This window comes from Hordeum vulgare, chromosome 2H, assembly GCF_904849725.1.
Source record: "Hordeum vulgare subsp. vulgare chromosome 2H, MorexV3_pseudomolecules_assembly, whole genome shotgun sequence".
Classification (NCBI taxonomy): Eukaryota; Viridiplantae; Streptophyta; class Magnoliopsida; order Poales; family Poaceae; genus Hordeum; species Hordeum vulgare.
In genome coordinates this window covers 623,771,618-623,787,615 of record NC_058519.1, presented here as the reverse complement: position 1 = coordinate 623,787,615, position 15,998 = coordinate 623,771,618, and the positions used below count along the sequence as shown (strand labels likewise).

At 49.1% G+C, this 15,998-nt stretch overlaps 1 protein-coding gene and 1 non-coding gene across 2 annotated transcripts; one reads left to right on the top strand and one right to left on the bottom strand.

The window, feature by feature from the left end:
* Positions 1-2,344: 2,344 nt before the first annotated feature.
* On the top strand, positions 2,345-4,805 carry LOC123430924 (beta-fructofuranosidase, insoluble isoenzyme 7-like). Its single transcript, XM_045114754.1, has 5 exons — positions 2,345-2,530; positions 2,661-2,669; positions 2,911-4,174; positions 4,267-4,360; positions 4,461-4,805. The coding sequence occupies exons 1-5, from the start codon at positions 2,458-2,460 to the stop codon at positions 4,653-4,655; spliced, it is 1,635 nt and encodes a 544-aa protein (XP_044970689.1). The 5' UTR covers positions 2,345-2,457; the 3' UTR covers positions 4,656-4,805.
* A 6,006-nt stretch (positions 4,806-10,811) lies between these two features.
* On the bottom strand, positions 10,812-10,929 carry LOC123433651. The gene has a single exon (XR_006624990.1). It is a non-coding gene; the product is annotated as a U5 spliceosomal RNA (small nuclear RNA).
* Positions 10,930-15,998: the final 5,069 nt, after the last annotated feature.

Here is a 15,998-nt window from a genome sequence, read left to right as displayed (position 1 = left end):
GACCACCACCGCACACACGCACCTAATGGACGCTGGCCCCATGCGCCCAAATATCCACCGAAGCCACCAGATTTGGACACCGGGACCCACGTCTCCATCGCTGCCACCTGTCTGTGTTGCATAACCGTCGGCCCCTCCATGGTCATCGCAGCCACTCGCAGAACAGGACGCCGTGGCCTGATCTGCCTCATACCGCCCCTTGCAGCCTAATAAGCCGATGACCGACGACACGCATCTAGAGCCCATGCGCAGCCAAAAAGCTCGCTCTCGTTTGACCCCTCTCCTATGCAACAAGGCTTACCACGAGCCCACCCGACGGTAGGCCCTCCGCAGATCTAGCTGGGGCTCACCCGGCGTAGTGCGCCCGCGTCCCACGTGGCCCGCTCATGCCCAAGCCGCATCCCACGTGGCCATCGCGCGCCCAGCCCGTAGCTCAACGCGTCACCACCAGCCTCGCCTCGTCGCTCGTGAACCTCAATAGCCCATCATCAAAGCAGACGAGCCCCACCTTCGCAGCCCACCACCAGATCCCGCGTTGTATGCCAAATCCTCACCCCACGTGCCCGCGCCACCGCACCACCCCGAGCGCGCGCAGCTGCTCGAGCTCCCGCCGAAAACACCAGCCTGCGTCAGCCACCATCGGACGGGGGGACAAAAAGGGGCCCGTTGCCACCGTGCCGCGCGGGCTTTGCCCGACGAACGTTGCCGACGGCAACGAGGGGAGGACAGGGTGATGGGTGGACTGCTAGGGTCGGCTACTAGGATTTGCTTCCGAGCCGTCCGTGGGGGCGACGTGAGAGCCACCATCGAGGGTGCGAATAATGGAAGGGCAGTACTCTGCGCCGGCGCGCCGGCACTAGGTTTGGGCCGGTCGGTGCCTAGCCGTCCAATTTGAACGCATTCAGTCGTTGGATTGGGACTTCCTCCCCGTGTCTTCTTTCTTCCTCATGCTCCCCACACTCACACCACCATGGATGGGCAAAACGACTAACCACGAAGCACCACCCCGTGCGCTCGCTCGTCGCTGCCGGTAATCTTCCTCACCATCGGTCGTTGTCCTCACCACTGATCATCGTCCTCGCCCGCAGTTGCAACTCCCTTGCTGGATCCATGCATGCAGCAACTTTCCTCGCCGGATCCATGCATGCAGCAACTTTCGTCTGTGGTTGCAACTCCGTCGCTGGCGGTGGCAGCTCCGGTAGTGGCGGTCGCCGATCGCAGCACCCCGACCGCCGTCACGGGTCGCAACTCAGTCGTGATGGATGTAACAAAACGTTATGCCGGTTGTAGCAAAATGAAACACCGCTTGTAGCAAAAATCGCGACGGCATGTGCGATGTAGAAAAATGTGATGCCGGTGGTAGCAAAGTGCGGTGCCGGTTGTAGCAAATTTCGATGCCGGTTGAAGCAAGTAGAAAATTACGCTTTCGGCCATGGACGTAACTTCGCCGGCCATGGAGCAGTTGAGAGAGGGGATACAGCTCGCCATGTCGTCGGTTGTAGCAAAATAAAACACCAATTGTAACAAAAATCACGACGGCATGTGCGATGTAGCAAAATGCGACACTGGTGGTAGCAAATTTCGATGTCGGTTGAAGCATGTAGCAAATTACGCCTTCGGCCATGGATAAGGAGAGGAAGATCTATGGGGGTTAGAGGGCCAACTGTGACGGCGACCGATGGTGTGGATTGGGTGGAGGAGCTGTGATGCCGCCGTTTTTTTCGTTGTGCGTGGGTGGACTGAGCTACGACGACGCCATACCATGCGGCGGCGGGGTTGGGGAGGGATGCTTGATGGATGGGATGGATCCCGTGGCTCGCGTGCGTCCGGTGCAGCGGTTCGATCGACGGCGTCGGATAGAAACGTTTTCATAATGGAAGCCTTCTACAATAAAATTGTACCCCTAGAAAAATGGAATGTGTGAAACCGTGTAGTCTCGACGACGTGGGATGCTTTCGTACTCGAATGGTGTATGTTGGAATATAGAATTCGTGCGAGAGATTTATATACAAATTGCTGGGTTGAAGTCTTTGTGATTGCGAAGTTTCGCCGGAACAGAGAGGATGGCGGTGTTCTTCTCTCCTGTGGCAAGCAAGAGGCAAAGCGTCTCGTCTGATCATCAACCATCCCAGTCACCAGCTAGTGCTAAGCGCGTCAGGCAGGACGATAATACACTTGACATTGTTCACGCGGCCAAGCCTTATTGACCTGGACTAAACTTGGGGAATTGGGATTGCAACAAACCAAATTTTAAAACCAAACGTCACTGTCCGCTCGGCCCAAGTCTTATTGACTTGGATTAAACATCGAGATCCCAACGGCTATAAAGTTGGCATAAAATCCTCTGCGATCCTGCAAACCAACAGTAGCTTTGTCTCGTCTCCGTCTTCCCCTCCGATTGGCAAACCAACAACCATAGCTTTTGTCTTCTCTCTGTCTTCTTCCCCGCTCCGCACCATGGATGGACTCGAGCACCCGCGCAATGGCCGGACAGCCTACCACTTCCAGCCGGCCAAGTTCTGGCAGAATGGTACGTGGATCGTGTTATCATTCTCCCCATCCACTTTGATTTTGTCCAAGTCGTTTCTAACCATTTTGCGATCCTCGTTTGTGTCCCTGGATTTGGACGAACACGCCATGGATCGACGGAAACCAAACAGATCCCAACGGTATGTGCGATTTATTTTCGTTTTGCTGAGTCGTCCATACATGTCGATTGTATCATGTATCATGGGGATGAGTCTTAATCTTGCATTTAGTTCCCAAAGCAAATCGCCTTTTCTCAGACGAAATTACTACTGCTTACTACGGGAAAATGCTGTCAGTTAGTTAGCGAATGATGGATCTTGGTTTAGTGCAAGATTAATGGCAGAGAGACGGACTGACAGTAATTTTCCGTTCTACGGGCAGGGCCGCTGTACCACAACGGCATGTACCACTTCTTCTACCAGTACAACCCCCATGGCGCCACCTGGGGCGACGGCACGCTCTCATGGGGCCACTCCGTCTCCGGCGACCTCGTGAACTGGGCCGACGTCGGCAACGCGCTCGACCCCACCTCCCCGTTCGACGCCAACGGGTGCTGGTCGGGCTCCGCCACCGTGCTCCCCGGCGGCCGCCCGGCCATCCTCTACACCGGCATCGACGCCAACAGGGTGCAGGTGCAGAACGTGGCCTTCGCCAAGAACCCCGCCGACCCGCTCCTCCGCGAGTGGGAGAAGCCCGACTGCAACCCGGTCATGCCCATGCCGGCGGACGTCACCGGCAACAACTTCCGTGACCCCACGGAGGCGTGGCGCGGCCGCGACGGCCTGTGGAGGGTCGGCATCGTCGCTGAGGTCGGCGGCGTGGGGTCGCTGCTCGTGTACCGGAGCGCGGACTTCCTCCGCTGGGAGCGCAACGCCGCGCCTCTGCACGCCAGCGACGTGCCCGTGCTCGAGTGCCCGGACCTGTTCCCGATGGCGCCGCCCGGCGTGGCGGAGGGGCTCGACGTGTCCGCGAGCGGCGCCGGGGTGCTGCACGTGCTCAAGCTCACGGACTTCGCCAAGGAGGACCACTACATGGTCGGGCGGTACGACGACGAGGCGGACACCTTCGTGCCGGCGGAGCCCGAGCGCGGCGGCGACCCCGGCAACTGGCGCCGGCTCGACCACGGCCACCTGTACGCGTCCAAGTCCTTCTACGACGGCCGCAACAAGCGGCGCGTGCTGTGGGCGTGGGTGGACGAGAACGACGGCGGCGGCGTCGCCAGAGGGTGGGCCGGCATCCAGGCGTTCCCGAGGGCGATCTGGCTGGACGCCGACGGGAAGCGGCTGGTGCAGTGGCCAATCGAGGAGATAGAGACGCTGAGGAGGAAGCGCGTCGGCCTGCAGTGGGCGACGGAGGTGGAGGCCGGCGGCAGGAAGGAGATCGCCGGCATCGTGAGCTCGCAGGCGGACGTGGAGGCGGTCTTCGAGATACCGAACCTGGAGGAGGCAGAGACGCTGGACCCGAAGTGGCTGCAGGACCCCAAGGGGCTGTCCGCCGAGATGGGCGCCTCCGGACACGGCGGAGTCGGGCCGTTCGGGCTGCTGGTCTTGGCCTCCGGCGACCTGGAGGAGCACACCGCCGTCTTCTTCAGGGTGTTCAAGCACGATGGCAAGTACAAGGTCCTCATGTGCACCGACCTGACAAGGTGATTTTCCCCTGCCAAAATCTGATCTTAGGAAAGGCTAACAGTTTTTTGGCAGTACATAAATTTTCATGGCGAGCTTGAAAAATGCGCAGGTCGTCGAGGAAAGAGGGGATAAACAAGCCATCCTACGGCGCATTTCTGGACGTGGACGTGGAGAAGGACAGGAGCATCTCGCTCAGAACACTGGTGAGTTCAATCAATCCCTTTTGGCTTGAAAAACTACTACGCACGGATAACATGCTACCAAGCAGGCAGAGATCGTTAACGCACGAACGAATGGATGCAGATCGATCACACGGTGGTGGAGAGCTTCGGCGACGGCGGGAGGACGTGCATGACGGCCAGGGTGTACCCGGAGCACGCCGCGACGGGCAGCAGCCGGCTGTACGCGTTCAACTACGGCGCCGGCGCCGTGAAGGTGTCCAAGCTCGAGGCGTGGGAGCTGGCGACGGCGGCCGTCAACGGCGGGGGCGCTATGTAGCTTGGTTGCGTCGACACTGATGCATGATTTGGAGCCAGCTCGAGTGTGAATTTGTGGTGGTTTTAACCTATATTGTTGTTCAATAATGAAACATTCTTCAACAAAAATAGAGATGAAAAACAACAGCCGTGTCGGCGATCTGTCGGTGAATTTTGTGTAACCTTCCCCTTTGTTATTTTGCATTCACGTACGGATGTGGACTTTTGGTCGTGCGCGCTGTCATGTGCGACGGACGAGCAAGCGTTCAGCAAGCATGTGGGCGCGTGGTCAATTAATTTGTGTTTGTGTGGTTATCTGTGGATTGTTGAGACGAAATTTGCGCTGAACGACGGCATCGACGACTTGCTAAATGTGCCCAAGTCGCTCTTTTTTTCCACATCAGCGCCTGAAAGGCTGGATCCACCGGTCAATATGGCCATCAAACGGACCCAACACCACCAGAAAAGTTGTGTGTATTACAAATACAAATAGTCAACCGCACAATACAGCAAATCCAACGCGCCGATCCAAACAAGTGTTTTTGTTCGTTTGAATCGGCCGTCCGTTCCTCGTCGTTTTGATTAACATCTAGATCGACAGTGTGTCGAACGTCCGTGACCCATAATTATCGACATGACCGGCTGATCGCCTTTTTTTAATAAATATGCACGTGTTTTACATTATTTGTCAAGCAGCATATAAATAAATAGCATAGTTTCATTATCAAATAAAGCATAGTTTTTTAATAAATAAATATAGTTTTATAAAGCGAATAAAAATTAAATTGTCTTAAATACATATGAAAAAAATACATTTATTGGTTGTCAACATGAGCCCTCATATGCTCAACCAAATCATTTTGCAGCTGCATATGAGTTTTTTAATCACACATTTTATAATGAAATTGGATGAACCGTTCAAACTTTGTCGCCCCTTCGTGTTCACGCACAACATTCTCATCCTGAAACTGAAAACCCTTGATCGTAGATACATTCCGGACGCTCATCTTCTACGATTATATTGTGCATAATCACACAAGATGTTATCACCTTTCACGACTTCTTGGTGCTTCAAGTTCTAGCAGGGTATCAATGATGTCCCATCGAGATTGCAAAACACCAAAGACACGCTCGACGTCCTTCCTAGCACTCTCTTGCTCTTGGGCAAATCTTTTCCTCTTCTCTCTGACAGGGTCGGGGATTATCTTCACAATAGTGATCCACTGAGGATAGATACTATCACCTAGATAGTATCATTTGTCGTAGTTGTGGCCATTGATGATAATATTCATCGATGGATTGTTGCCTTCCGCAAGCCTTGCAAACAACGTCGAGCGTTGAAGCACGTTGATATCATTATATGATCCGGCCATGCCGAAGAAAGAGTGTTAGATCCAGAGATGTTGTGAGGCCACTGCCTCAGATATGATAGTGCAAGTCCTGACATGGTCCTTTTACTGCCCTTGCCAAGCGGTAGGGCAGTTCTTCCACTTTTCAGTGCATGCAGTCTATTCTGCCAAGCATCCCTATGAAGTCCCTGTTGGCATTCATCGTCAACAAGCGGGTTGTATCTTGACGAGTCGGCTCAAGTACTCAGGCCAAACACAGCAATCACAGCCCTGCAAAACGTGTACGTAGACTCTAGGCATGTAGACTCGCTCATACGAACATACTCATCAATGAGATCAGGGTCAAACACAACAATCACAGCCCTGCAAAACGTGTACGTGGGCATGTAGACTCGCTCATACGGACATATTCATCAATAAAATCATCGGACACTCCATATATGCAAGCATTCAAATGGCTGCGGTGCATTTTTTATAAAATGAGAAGACAAACTTGTTCAAATCAATTGTCCAGGCACTACAAAATTGTGTCTTGGTACAAACTTTGATGCATTGCCACTATCACTTGAATTGTTGGTGGTGGCAGGCCCGTGGATGGTGCCGTTGACATCTCTTGTTTCTTTATCAAAACTTCTCCATTATCTTCATTCTTCCGTGTCAAATAATTGAAGTACAAATTGTAAAAATTCAGGTACAAAGCATGCCAGTAGTAGCAGGCTAGCAGGACAGTACACAAGTACGGTACTAGTAACAGAATGGCTTACCGGATAGAATTGCCAAGAAAATTCTCAAATGGTGCAAATTAGCCTCTCTTTTTTTATCGATGGTATAAATTAACCTATCAATAATGTGTCATACTAATCCTTTTTTTGGGAGTGATCTGCGCCGGCCCAAACTTTCGGCCGGCCGCGCGCGGGCCGCACGATCCACCAACCCCCGCGCGTCCGCACCGTTGGATCTGCATGCAACATTTTTTTTCCATGCAGCAAAATTTCGATTCGATGCAGCAATTTTTTCAACGGTTGCAACAAAAAATAAAATTTGTAGCAAAAAAATATCTACGTGGTTGTAGCAAAAAACGAAGCTGATGGTACGTGGTAGCAAAAGTCAAACGCCGGTTGTAACAAATATTTACGTGACGTGTATGCAACTTTTTTAGTGAACGGTTGCAGCAAAACATGATGCCGGTTGTAGCAAAAATTAACACGGTTGTAACAAAAGTAAAAAACATCGATTGTAATGAAAAATCCGACGAACTGAAGTTGCAACCAAACATATATGCAACTTTTATACTGGGACAAAATATAGTAAAAAAATGCTTGCAACAAAAATGGCGCTGGTTGCAACAAATTTAAACGAAAAATGTTGCATCCATTGACCAACGAAGCGCGCGGGGTGAGAAAAATATTGTCTGGGCCAGCGCGCGAGGGGGCGACCGGCGCGTTGGTTCGGCCGACGCGTCGGGTGGAAACGATCCTTTTTTTAGAACCAACTGTACCTACCTGGCGAGCCGACGCGTCGGGTGGAAACGATCCTTTCTTTTAGAACCAACTGTACCTACCTGGTAGAGTACTAGTACTGTACTAGCACGGATTTGCATATTTTTATTTTTATTTGGTTACGCATAAAACACATCAAGGAATCAACTAAGGAGTAAGGACCGGAGAGATTGAAGCAAAACCAAATCGAAAAGTACTTGAGTCAGTGACAGGGGCTGATTACCTAGGGGAGTTAACTAGTTGGGGATGAGGAGTTCAATAAGCTTGGGGATGAGCAGAGGCTGCTGCTGCACACCTGAAGAGCCGACCTTGGTAGACCAGCGGTCGAGCCGCGGCTGCCGGCAGGAGTGGAATCCTCGAGGCCAGCCGATGGCTCATGGTTCACTTCTTGCGTTTGGTTTGCTTCTGTACTGTGTGTTCTTTTGCTGTAAGCCTGTAACTTGCTTGGTCCATATACTATCTAGACTAGCATAATACCCATGCTTTGGCACGGGATAAACAAACATGTCTGAATTTATCAATGATCAAAGGGTATTAACATATGATCATTGATCCATAGATCCTAGGCAAACGTAAAGAAAATGGCCTCGTCTCCAACTTTTCTCTACTGTATGACTGGCTCCATTAGGCTTCTCCTTAATCCTAAGCTCTACCTATAGCTTCATCTCCATCACACCATCGCTCCGTTATCACAAAGCAAAATGATCAAATAATAATTCCAGTTCTGAAATTTGTGTCATAACCAAATGTGTTTTTTACGCTCCTGTTTCCCATCTTTCAGACTGTAATTTTGACCGTGGGCTCAAAGTCTCTAAGTTTCTTGGACTTCTCTGTTGCAATCACATATTCAGGTAATTAATCATTTTATTCCAATAAGCCTTGATTTAGTGGCTAAATAATATACCTTATAAATAAATTTTGAAGTGTGGCTTGTATGGTAGCACTCATAAAGACAATAAATGCTATCAAACCCAGCTAACCTTTGAATCAGGGAGCCCATAAGAAATATACAACATCAGTGTTATTAGAAAAAATACTCATAGGTAAAGTGGTAATTTCAAGGAAACAAATAGCCTACCAAAACAATGCAAAAAGAGGGACCCCGTAAAATCACCTCGGTTCATCTTGGGTCTGCCTTCATAGATATAAGAAAACTTCTTGGTCATCCAGAATCTCTTGAAATCGGTGAATAACATGCAATTTTCTTGCCAAACATAAGCACAACTATGCTATTTATTTGCTTTTAATACGAGCAGGACACACCTAAAGGAACTATGTGACAGAAAAAAATCACCTACGCATAATCACGTAATAGCTCGTTAATATCGAACCAAAAAGAAGGAAGATTTGTAATTACAGAAAAAAATTGCTGCCCATGGTGGTAGCTACACATGGCCCCAATTTTTATCTCTAGTTAATTTAATAAATTATTATGAAATATGAAAAATGACTCTATAGCAAAAATATCGTGGTTTTCGACCAGCCAGGCAAGCAAACATGCAATTATGTCAAAAGGCAAGGGAAAAATACCGAGAGAAATGAGAAACGCCCTTTCTACACAACGAAAAGACACTTGTGCCAAAATGGTAACAAAAAAGACAAATAAAAGTGAGAAAAGGTCATTCATATACAACAAAAATGCACTTGCGCCAATTCCATTGAAACCCGACACCTCGTATATCAAAAAACGCACTTATACTGAAGGGTGTGTAGCTACCATCATGCATAGAAAATCGCCTTTCTTTGTAATTACATCGCTTCATAGCTTAAGAACTACAACCTTTAGAGGTAAAATGTCATTGTTGTCAAGAATATTATGGATTGAATTGCATATGAGACTAGTAAAAAAACATCTGTTGTAACTTGTGACATGCAAGCTAAAAAATCTGAATTCTCTGGACACCTTGACAACAACCACTCTATCAGTCCATGGAACACATCATAAGTGGAGAAATTCACCTCTAAGCAACAGTATATACGAGATGCAACCTGCATATGGATGATCCAGAAATGGGCTAAAGAAAGTTCGAGCGATGCAACACATGGAAATCCAATTAGAAATAAAGGCTACGAAGAACATGGAACATTGTGTGTCTACACGCTACATCTGAACGCTTCCGACTTTTTGAATCTGCTCCCTTCCTAGCTTCCATTCATCTACTCCATAAATAAATAGGCAATCAAGTTGTTATGGTGTGGAATTAGATCTAGCAAATTGATTGTTCAAAAGAAAAAAACAATGAGTAAGTTGCATGCATATGTGCTGACATTATTAATACTAGCAAAAGGCCCGTGCGTTGCAACGGGAGAAAAAAATACCACACGCTTTTAATCTTTTTTATAATCATTTTGATTTATTAAAATAATGATGGAGCGCGGGTTGAATAATAAAAATTACATGAGCTTTTTTATAAAAATGCCGCGGTCGGTTTTCCGACGGAAGCAATAGCCTCTTTATTATTAGGTATAGATGTACCTGAGAAACACCGATGTCCTGCGTGTTGAGTGGAACAGCAATGGTAAGGAAGGTAACGGCCACGGCATGCTTGAGCATGTCCATGGAACGGCGGGACAATTTTTGCCATACCAGAGTCGTTGTCTGACTCACAGGAAGGAGGCTTCACATTGTTGAAACGATCAACCTTCGCGCCGAGCACGCCCATAGCTCGTCTAGTTCGGACGCGGATGGGACCCTCCGCTCTGCCGGATCTGGTGCAGCCGGTCACCATAGTGCCCCGGTCGGGTCTTCCATGATCGCGCCCCTCCAAACCTCAGTGATGGAGGACATGGGTGAGAGGAGATGCGGGAGGAAAGTCCTTGACGATTTTCTCTTTGGTGAGCACAAGAAGCCTCTCTTATTCTTTGGCACCTCCACCGGCTTCCTCCCCGGCCTCACATTGTTCGGTCTCGACGAGGCGGCGGCAGAGGCGTAACAGAGTGCTCGAGGAGCGAAGGAGAGGGATGGGATCTGGTTGCGATGATTTGAGTGTGGCTGCGGGAAGGCGGTTCTCGAAAGGGATAGTATGCGAAAGAAGAGATGGGATCGCAACGCATGGGGTTGGTTTTTCCTAGCTTTTGGTCATGCCTAGGACTACGCAGGCAGACGTCAGAAAAGGGGGAAACCATGGGGGCTGGAGCGAACCATCACCCCTTTAATAATAGAGATATGAAAACAATTATTCTTAAACTGTTGGGCCCAGAAACTAAGAAGAACCACCATCAAAGAATTTCCTAACAGAACATATATTTGATCTGGGGAACTTTCAACAAGTTGCACCCACCGATCATGAAACAGAAAATACATTGCAAGATTTAGGATTGGAATTGTGGGGCCCTCCTGACAGAGAGACCCCTTCAAAAATTAGCGTATGCTGCTAATTGCAGTGTGCACACGGTATTCTTTAGTAAAAGGCGAAAGAATAGTTCGCTCTGTGCCCGCTGCGCAGCTGCGTGCCTTTGAATGGACGCCGCGGCCCTCCTTATATAGTGCTCTCTGGTAGCGCTCTCACGTCGAAGCAGCAGTGTGGGACTAATCTCTCTCTCTCTGGGAAGCGAGGAGAGACTCCTCCTCCGCGCAGCCGCGAGCAGGTGCAAAAGGCCGTTACGTTCGAGGATGCGGGGCAAACCCAGTGGGCCTATAGGCCGGTCGAGTAGTATTATTGGGAGCAAAGCACGGAAAGCCTTTTTTTTCAACAGAAGGAAGACCGAAGCTACGGTTCTTTGGCTGGCCGGATAGCTTATTTCCTTTTTTATTGTTTTGACTATCAAAAGGGCCCGTGTGTTGCAACGGGAGAAAAAAATACCACACGTTTTTAATTTTTTTATAATCATTTTGATTTATTAAAATACTAAGCTAACTAACTAATGTAGTCACTCCTATCCTGTTTTGTTGAGAAATTAACCCGTCCATTGTTAATTCCACCATGATAAGAAATTGAGCGGGACAATCAAAGCAAAACAAAGAGGCTACGTGAATTGATCAATGGATTGTTATGTTATTTCACTCACGGGGTAAAGAATGTGGGATCAGATGACAAACTGAAGGTGGTGTTCTATTCTCTCTCTCTACAACAATACAATCTTACATTCAATACATTCATTCATCAGCAAACAAATTCCCACAAAACAAAATTTCTTGCAGGTGCTTGGCACAAGGTTGAAGGCATGGGGAGGGGATCTCACGAGATGATGAGTTTCTGCCGTAGGAGGGGATACGATGAGGGGAGCAAGGGTTAGGCGCCTATATCTGGCCATAAGGAGTCGTCGTTGCTGCGCCATAACCTCGGAGTTCCCCGTGTGAGCCATGGAGGCCCCGCCTCCACCTGCAAGTACTTCGCTCCGCCGCGCCTTATCCGCGCGCCGCCACCGTTCTGCATCGAGCAGACGCATCATCCCAAGTCGCTCTAGCTGTCGCGTTGATTTGATCCAGAAGCTGTGCTCGAGCTTCGAAACGGGGGCAGCAAGCGGGCAGAGGTACGACCGCGGAGGCGGGTGGGTTGAGATCGTCAGCAGTGGTGGTTGAGGTCGGCCGCGGCGGCGAGTGGTGTGGCAGCGGCCTCGGCACAGGCCAGGGATGGACCAGGGTCGACGCGATGCGCTCGAGCGCCGCAACGGGGGCAGTGAGCGGGGAGAGGTACAACCGCGAAGGCGGGTGGGTTGAGATTGACAGCGGTGGCGGTTGAGGTCGGCCGCGGCGACGAGTGGTGTGGCGGCGGCCTGGGCACAAGCCAGGGTGGCCCAGGGTCGACGAGAGGAGGCGATGCGTATGGGTATAATTTTTGCAACGAATCGTTTTTTTCCTTTTGTGTTGCAGATAAATGATGAAGCGCGGGTTTAATAACAAAAATTACAGGGGCTTTTTTATAAAAATGTCATGATGGATTTTCCGACGGAAGCAATAGCCACTTTATTATTAGGTATAGATTTGATGACTACATAGTTTATTTCCTGTTGGTTTCTTCTTCAATATTTTGCGGGTAATTTCCTGTTTTTTTCGTGAGGTGAGACGATCCAGTAGGTATCTTTACCTACTAATAAAGCAATTAGTGCTTCTGTCGTCCGTCATTAACATTACCCTTAAAGTTGATGAAAAACACCACCAATGCTATTAACAAGTGGAAAACGATTCGTTTTCTCCTTAAATCGCCGCCGCTAACTTCTGCTTCATTAACCTTTATGCCCTTAGATTACACAAGGGCACTAGGTAGCATGTTGGCTACACCGTATCTACCCCAGCATGGAGACCTGGGTTCGACCCCAGGACCCAAGTACTCCCCATTTTTTCTAGCCTCTCAAACCTCAAATATTTTTCAGATTAAAGTATTTTTAAAAATATTCATATCTTTCAAACCTCAATTTCAAATTTAGCATGTTATTTTTTTCACAAACGCCATCTCGCAAAATTGTCGCTTAATTGTCACCTTGACCCATTGTCAATAATACCTATAAGTGATACAAAATATTCATGATTTTAAATGTGTTTATGATTTTTAGAAAATGTTATGATTTTTAAATTGTTCATGATTTCACGAAATTAAGAGTGATAGTGTATCTCAGTGATGCAGTAAAATATGGTCATCTCTATTGGAAATTACGAAAAAAATCCGTTGCAACGCACGAGCCTTTTGCTAGTTACTATTTACATTGCCGTACGCATCGATGTATATGACGTGTAGCAATAGGCAGATATGGGCGAGCATGCGCACACCTCATGATATGAGCATCTTCAACATCCGTGCATTCCGCGGCGTGGTAAAATACAGTTTACAGCGTGCGGTTTGCCTATTTTGGCGCGGCGGTCAGCGCTGTCTTGAGCAGACGCGTTAAAATGAAGCGCTTGCGCGTAGCTCTAGCAGACGCGTTAAAAAGCAGCGCGCGCGAGCAGCCGTCGCTTGCCATGTGTTGCATTTTTGACCCATTTTGAACACAAAATGAATTTTAAATATCGAAACAAAGACATGACATAATTTAAATCACACAAACAAGTTCATGATGACATACAAAGTTCATGCCCACAAAATCATCCAACCAAGTTCATGCCCACTAGTTCAAATTCATGCCCACATCAAGCATCGTCCTCGTCTTCATCTTCATCTTCATAATCATCTTCCTCCGATTCATCATCCGAAGCGGATTCTTCCTCCTCCTCTTCACGGGTGTTGGCAAGATCATACGAACGTGTTGACACACCGAAAGACATTGCCGCCCATGACACCCGGAGGTGCTCCCATGCCTTCCATGAGAGACACAAAACTCATACCTCACATGTCGTCAATGCCGTCAGGAGGTGCTCTGAAGCCATCCATGCCTCCCATGTCGCCAATGCCACCGCCTCCCATGCCGCCAATGCCGCTCGGAGGTGCTCCGAAGCCATTCATGCCTCCCATGCCGCCCATGCCTCCGCCACCCATTCCGCCAATGCCCCCCGGGTGGTGCTCCGAAGCCACCCATACCGCCAATGCCACCGTCACCCATACTGCGAAGCATGGCTCTTTTTGTATCAAGATCTCTTCACAGGTAAGATTGATATACTCCTTTTGCGCTATCAAGATCTCTTCACAGGTAAGATTGATATACTCCTTTTGCGCCTCATTGGGGGCAGATGTGTCCAAGAAGAACAAATACTTCTCCCATTTCAACAACCTAGATCGCTCCTCCATGGCCACCTTCCTCTCCTCCAATGTCACCTTCCTCTCCTCGGCCGCGACATCTTGGGTCCTTGCCATCTTCCTCACCTCGTTCGCTTCTGTTAGGGCATAGTTTATGCCTAAGTAATTTTGGTGATTGATGACAGTACCGCAAAGGACTAACCGTGTGTGCTAAGATTTCAGATAACACACATCAACGACACAAGACGACTCGCCCCCTCTTTCATGGAACAGAAGCACAGTGTACTCTACGATTCTCTTTATTTGAGTCATATGAACGCCGTACTATTAAGAGGGGAACCGTAGTGGAGAGGTTTGGGTGGAATCAATTTTGCACGCGCACACTTCATCTCCTTTCCCCCTTGCCGGCAACTTTGGAGTGGCTCCCGCCTTTGTGTTTCTCTCTTCTTTGCAAATGGTCCCTCAGCGGTAATACCGCTAGCCCTAGCGGTAGTATCACTGGAGTGCTAGCGGTAGTACCACTGCAGCCAGCGGTAGTACCGCCCCTGGTCAGCGGTAGTACCGCTCCAGGAGCTTAGTACCGCTTTCCTAGCGGTTGTACTTGGACGGACCTTTTTGCGAAGACTTTCTTGGCGGTGGTTGGCCCGGTAGTGCTTATGCACTGCCATGGGCCTAGCGGTAGTACCGCTGCAGCCAGCGGTAGTACCGCTGGAGTGCCAGCGGTAGTACCACTGCATCGAGCGGTAGTACCGCTAGGCACGGGCTGTGAGTGGGAAAACGGTTGGATTCCCCCCCCCCACTATATAAGGGGTTCTTCTATGTGTGTAACCTTATCTCTTACCCTCCCAAGCTCCATTGTTGCTCCCTAAGCTCAAAAGTGCCCGATCTCTCTCCCTAGCCAATCAAACTTGTTGATTCTTTAGGGATTGGTTGAGAAGGCCTAGATCTACATTTCCACCAAGAGAAAAGTTGATTCCCCCACCAATCCCTTGCGGATCTTGTTACTCTTGGGTGTTTGAGCATCCTAGACGGTTGAGGTCACCTCGAAGCCACATTCCATTGTGGTGAAGCTTCATGGTCTTGTTGGGAGCCTCCAAGCTTTGTGTGGAGTTTGCCCCAACCTCATTTGTAAAGGTTCGGTCGCCGCCTTCAAGGGCACCTACAATGGAATCACGGTACCTTGCATCGTGCGAGGGCGTGAGGAGAATACGGTGGCCTTAGTGGCTTATTGGGGGAGCATTGTGCCTCCACACGGCTCCAACGGAGACGTACTTCCTTTCAAAGGGAAGGAACTTCGGTAACACATCCTCGTCTTCATTGGTTCCACTTGTGGTTATCTCTAACCTTTACTTTGTGAATGCTTATGTTGTTGTCTATCTCTTACTTGTCTTAGTAGCTCTCGTTGTTAGCTTCATTACGGTTCACCCCATTGTTGTTATATTTGTGAACCCGTATGTTGTTTATCCTAACTTGCTAAGATTAATTAAAAAGTGGTTTTTGCCTATTCACCCCCCCCCCCTTCTAGTCAACCATATCGATCCTTTCAGCTTCTTTTCTTGCCTTTACAATAGCTTCCATAGCATTTTTGAGCTCATCATCCCCTTTCATCTTCTTCTTTTCTTTTGCATCTTTCTTGCACCCATCCGGTCGTTTTAGCTTCGAGTATGAAATCGAGTTTGGTGTAGGGCTTCTCTTGCCGTCCTCACTGTTGGGGAACGTCGCATGGGAAACAAAAATTTTCCTACGCGCACGAAAACCTATCATGGTGATGTCCATCTACGAGAGGGGATGAGTGATCTACGTACCCTTGTAGATCGTACAACAGAAGCGTTAGATAACGCGGTTGATGTAGTGGAACGTCCTCACGTCCCTCGATCCGCCCCGCGAACAATCCCGCGATCAGTCCCAC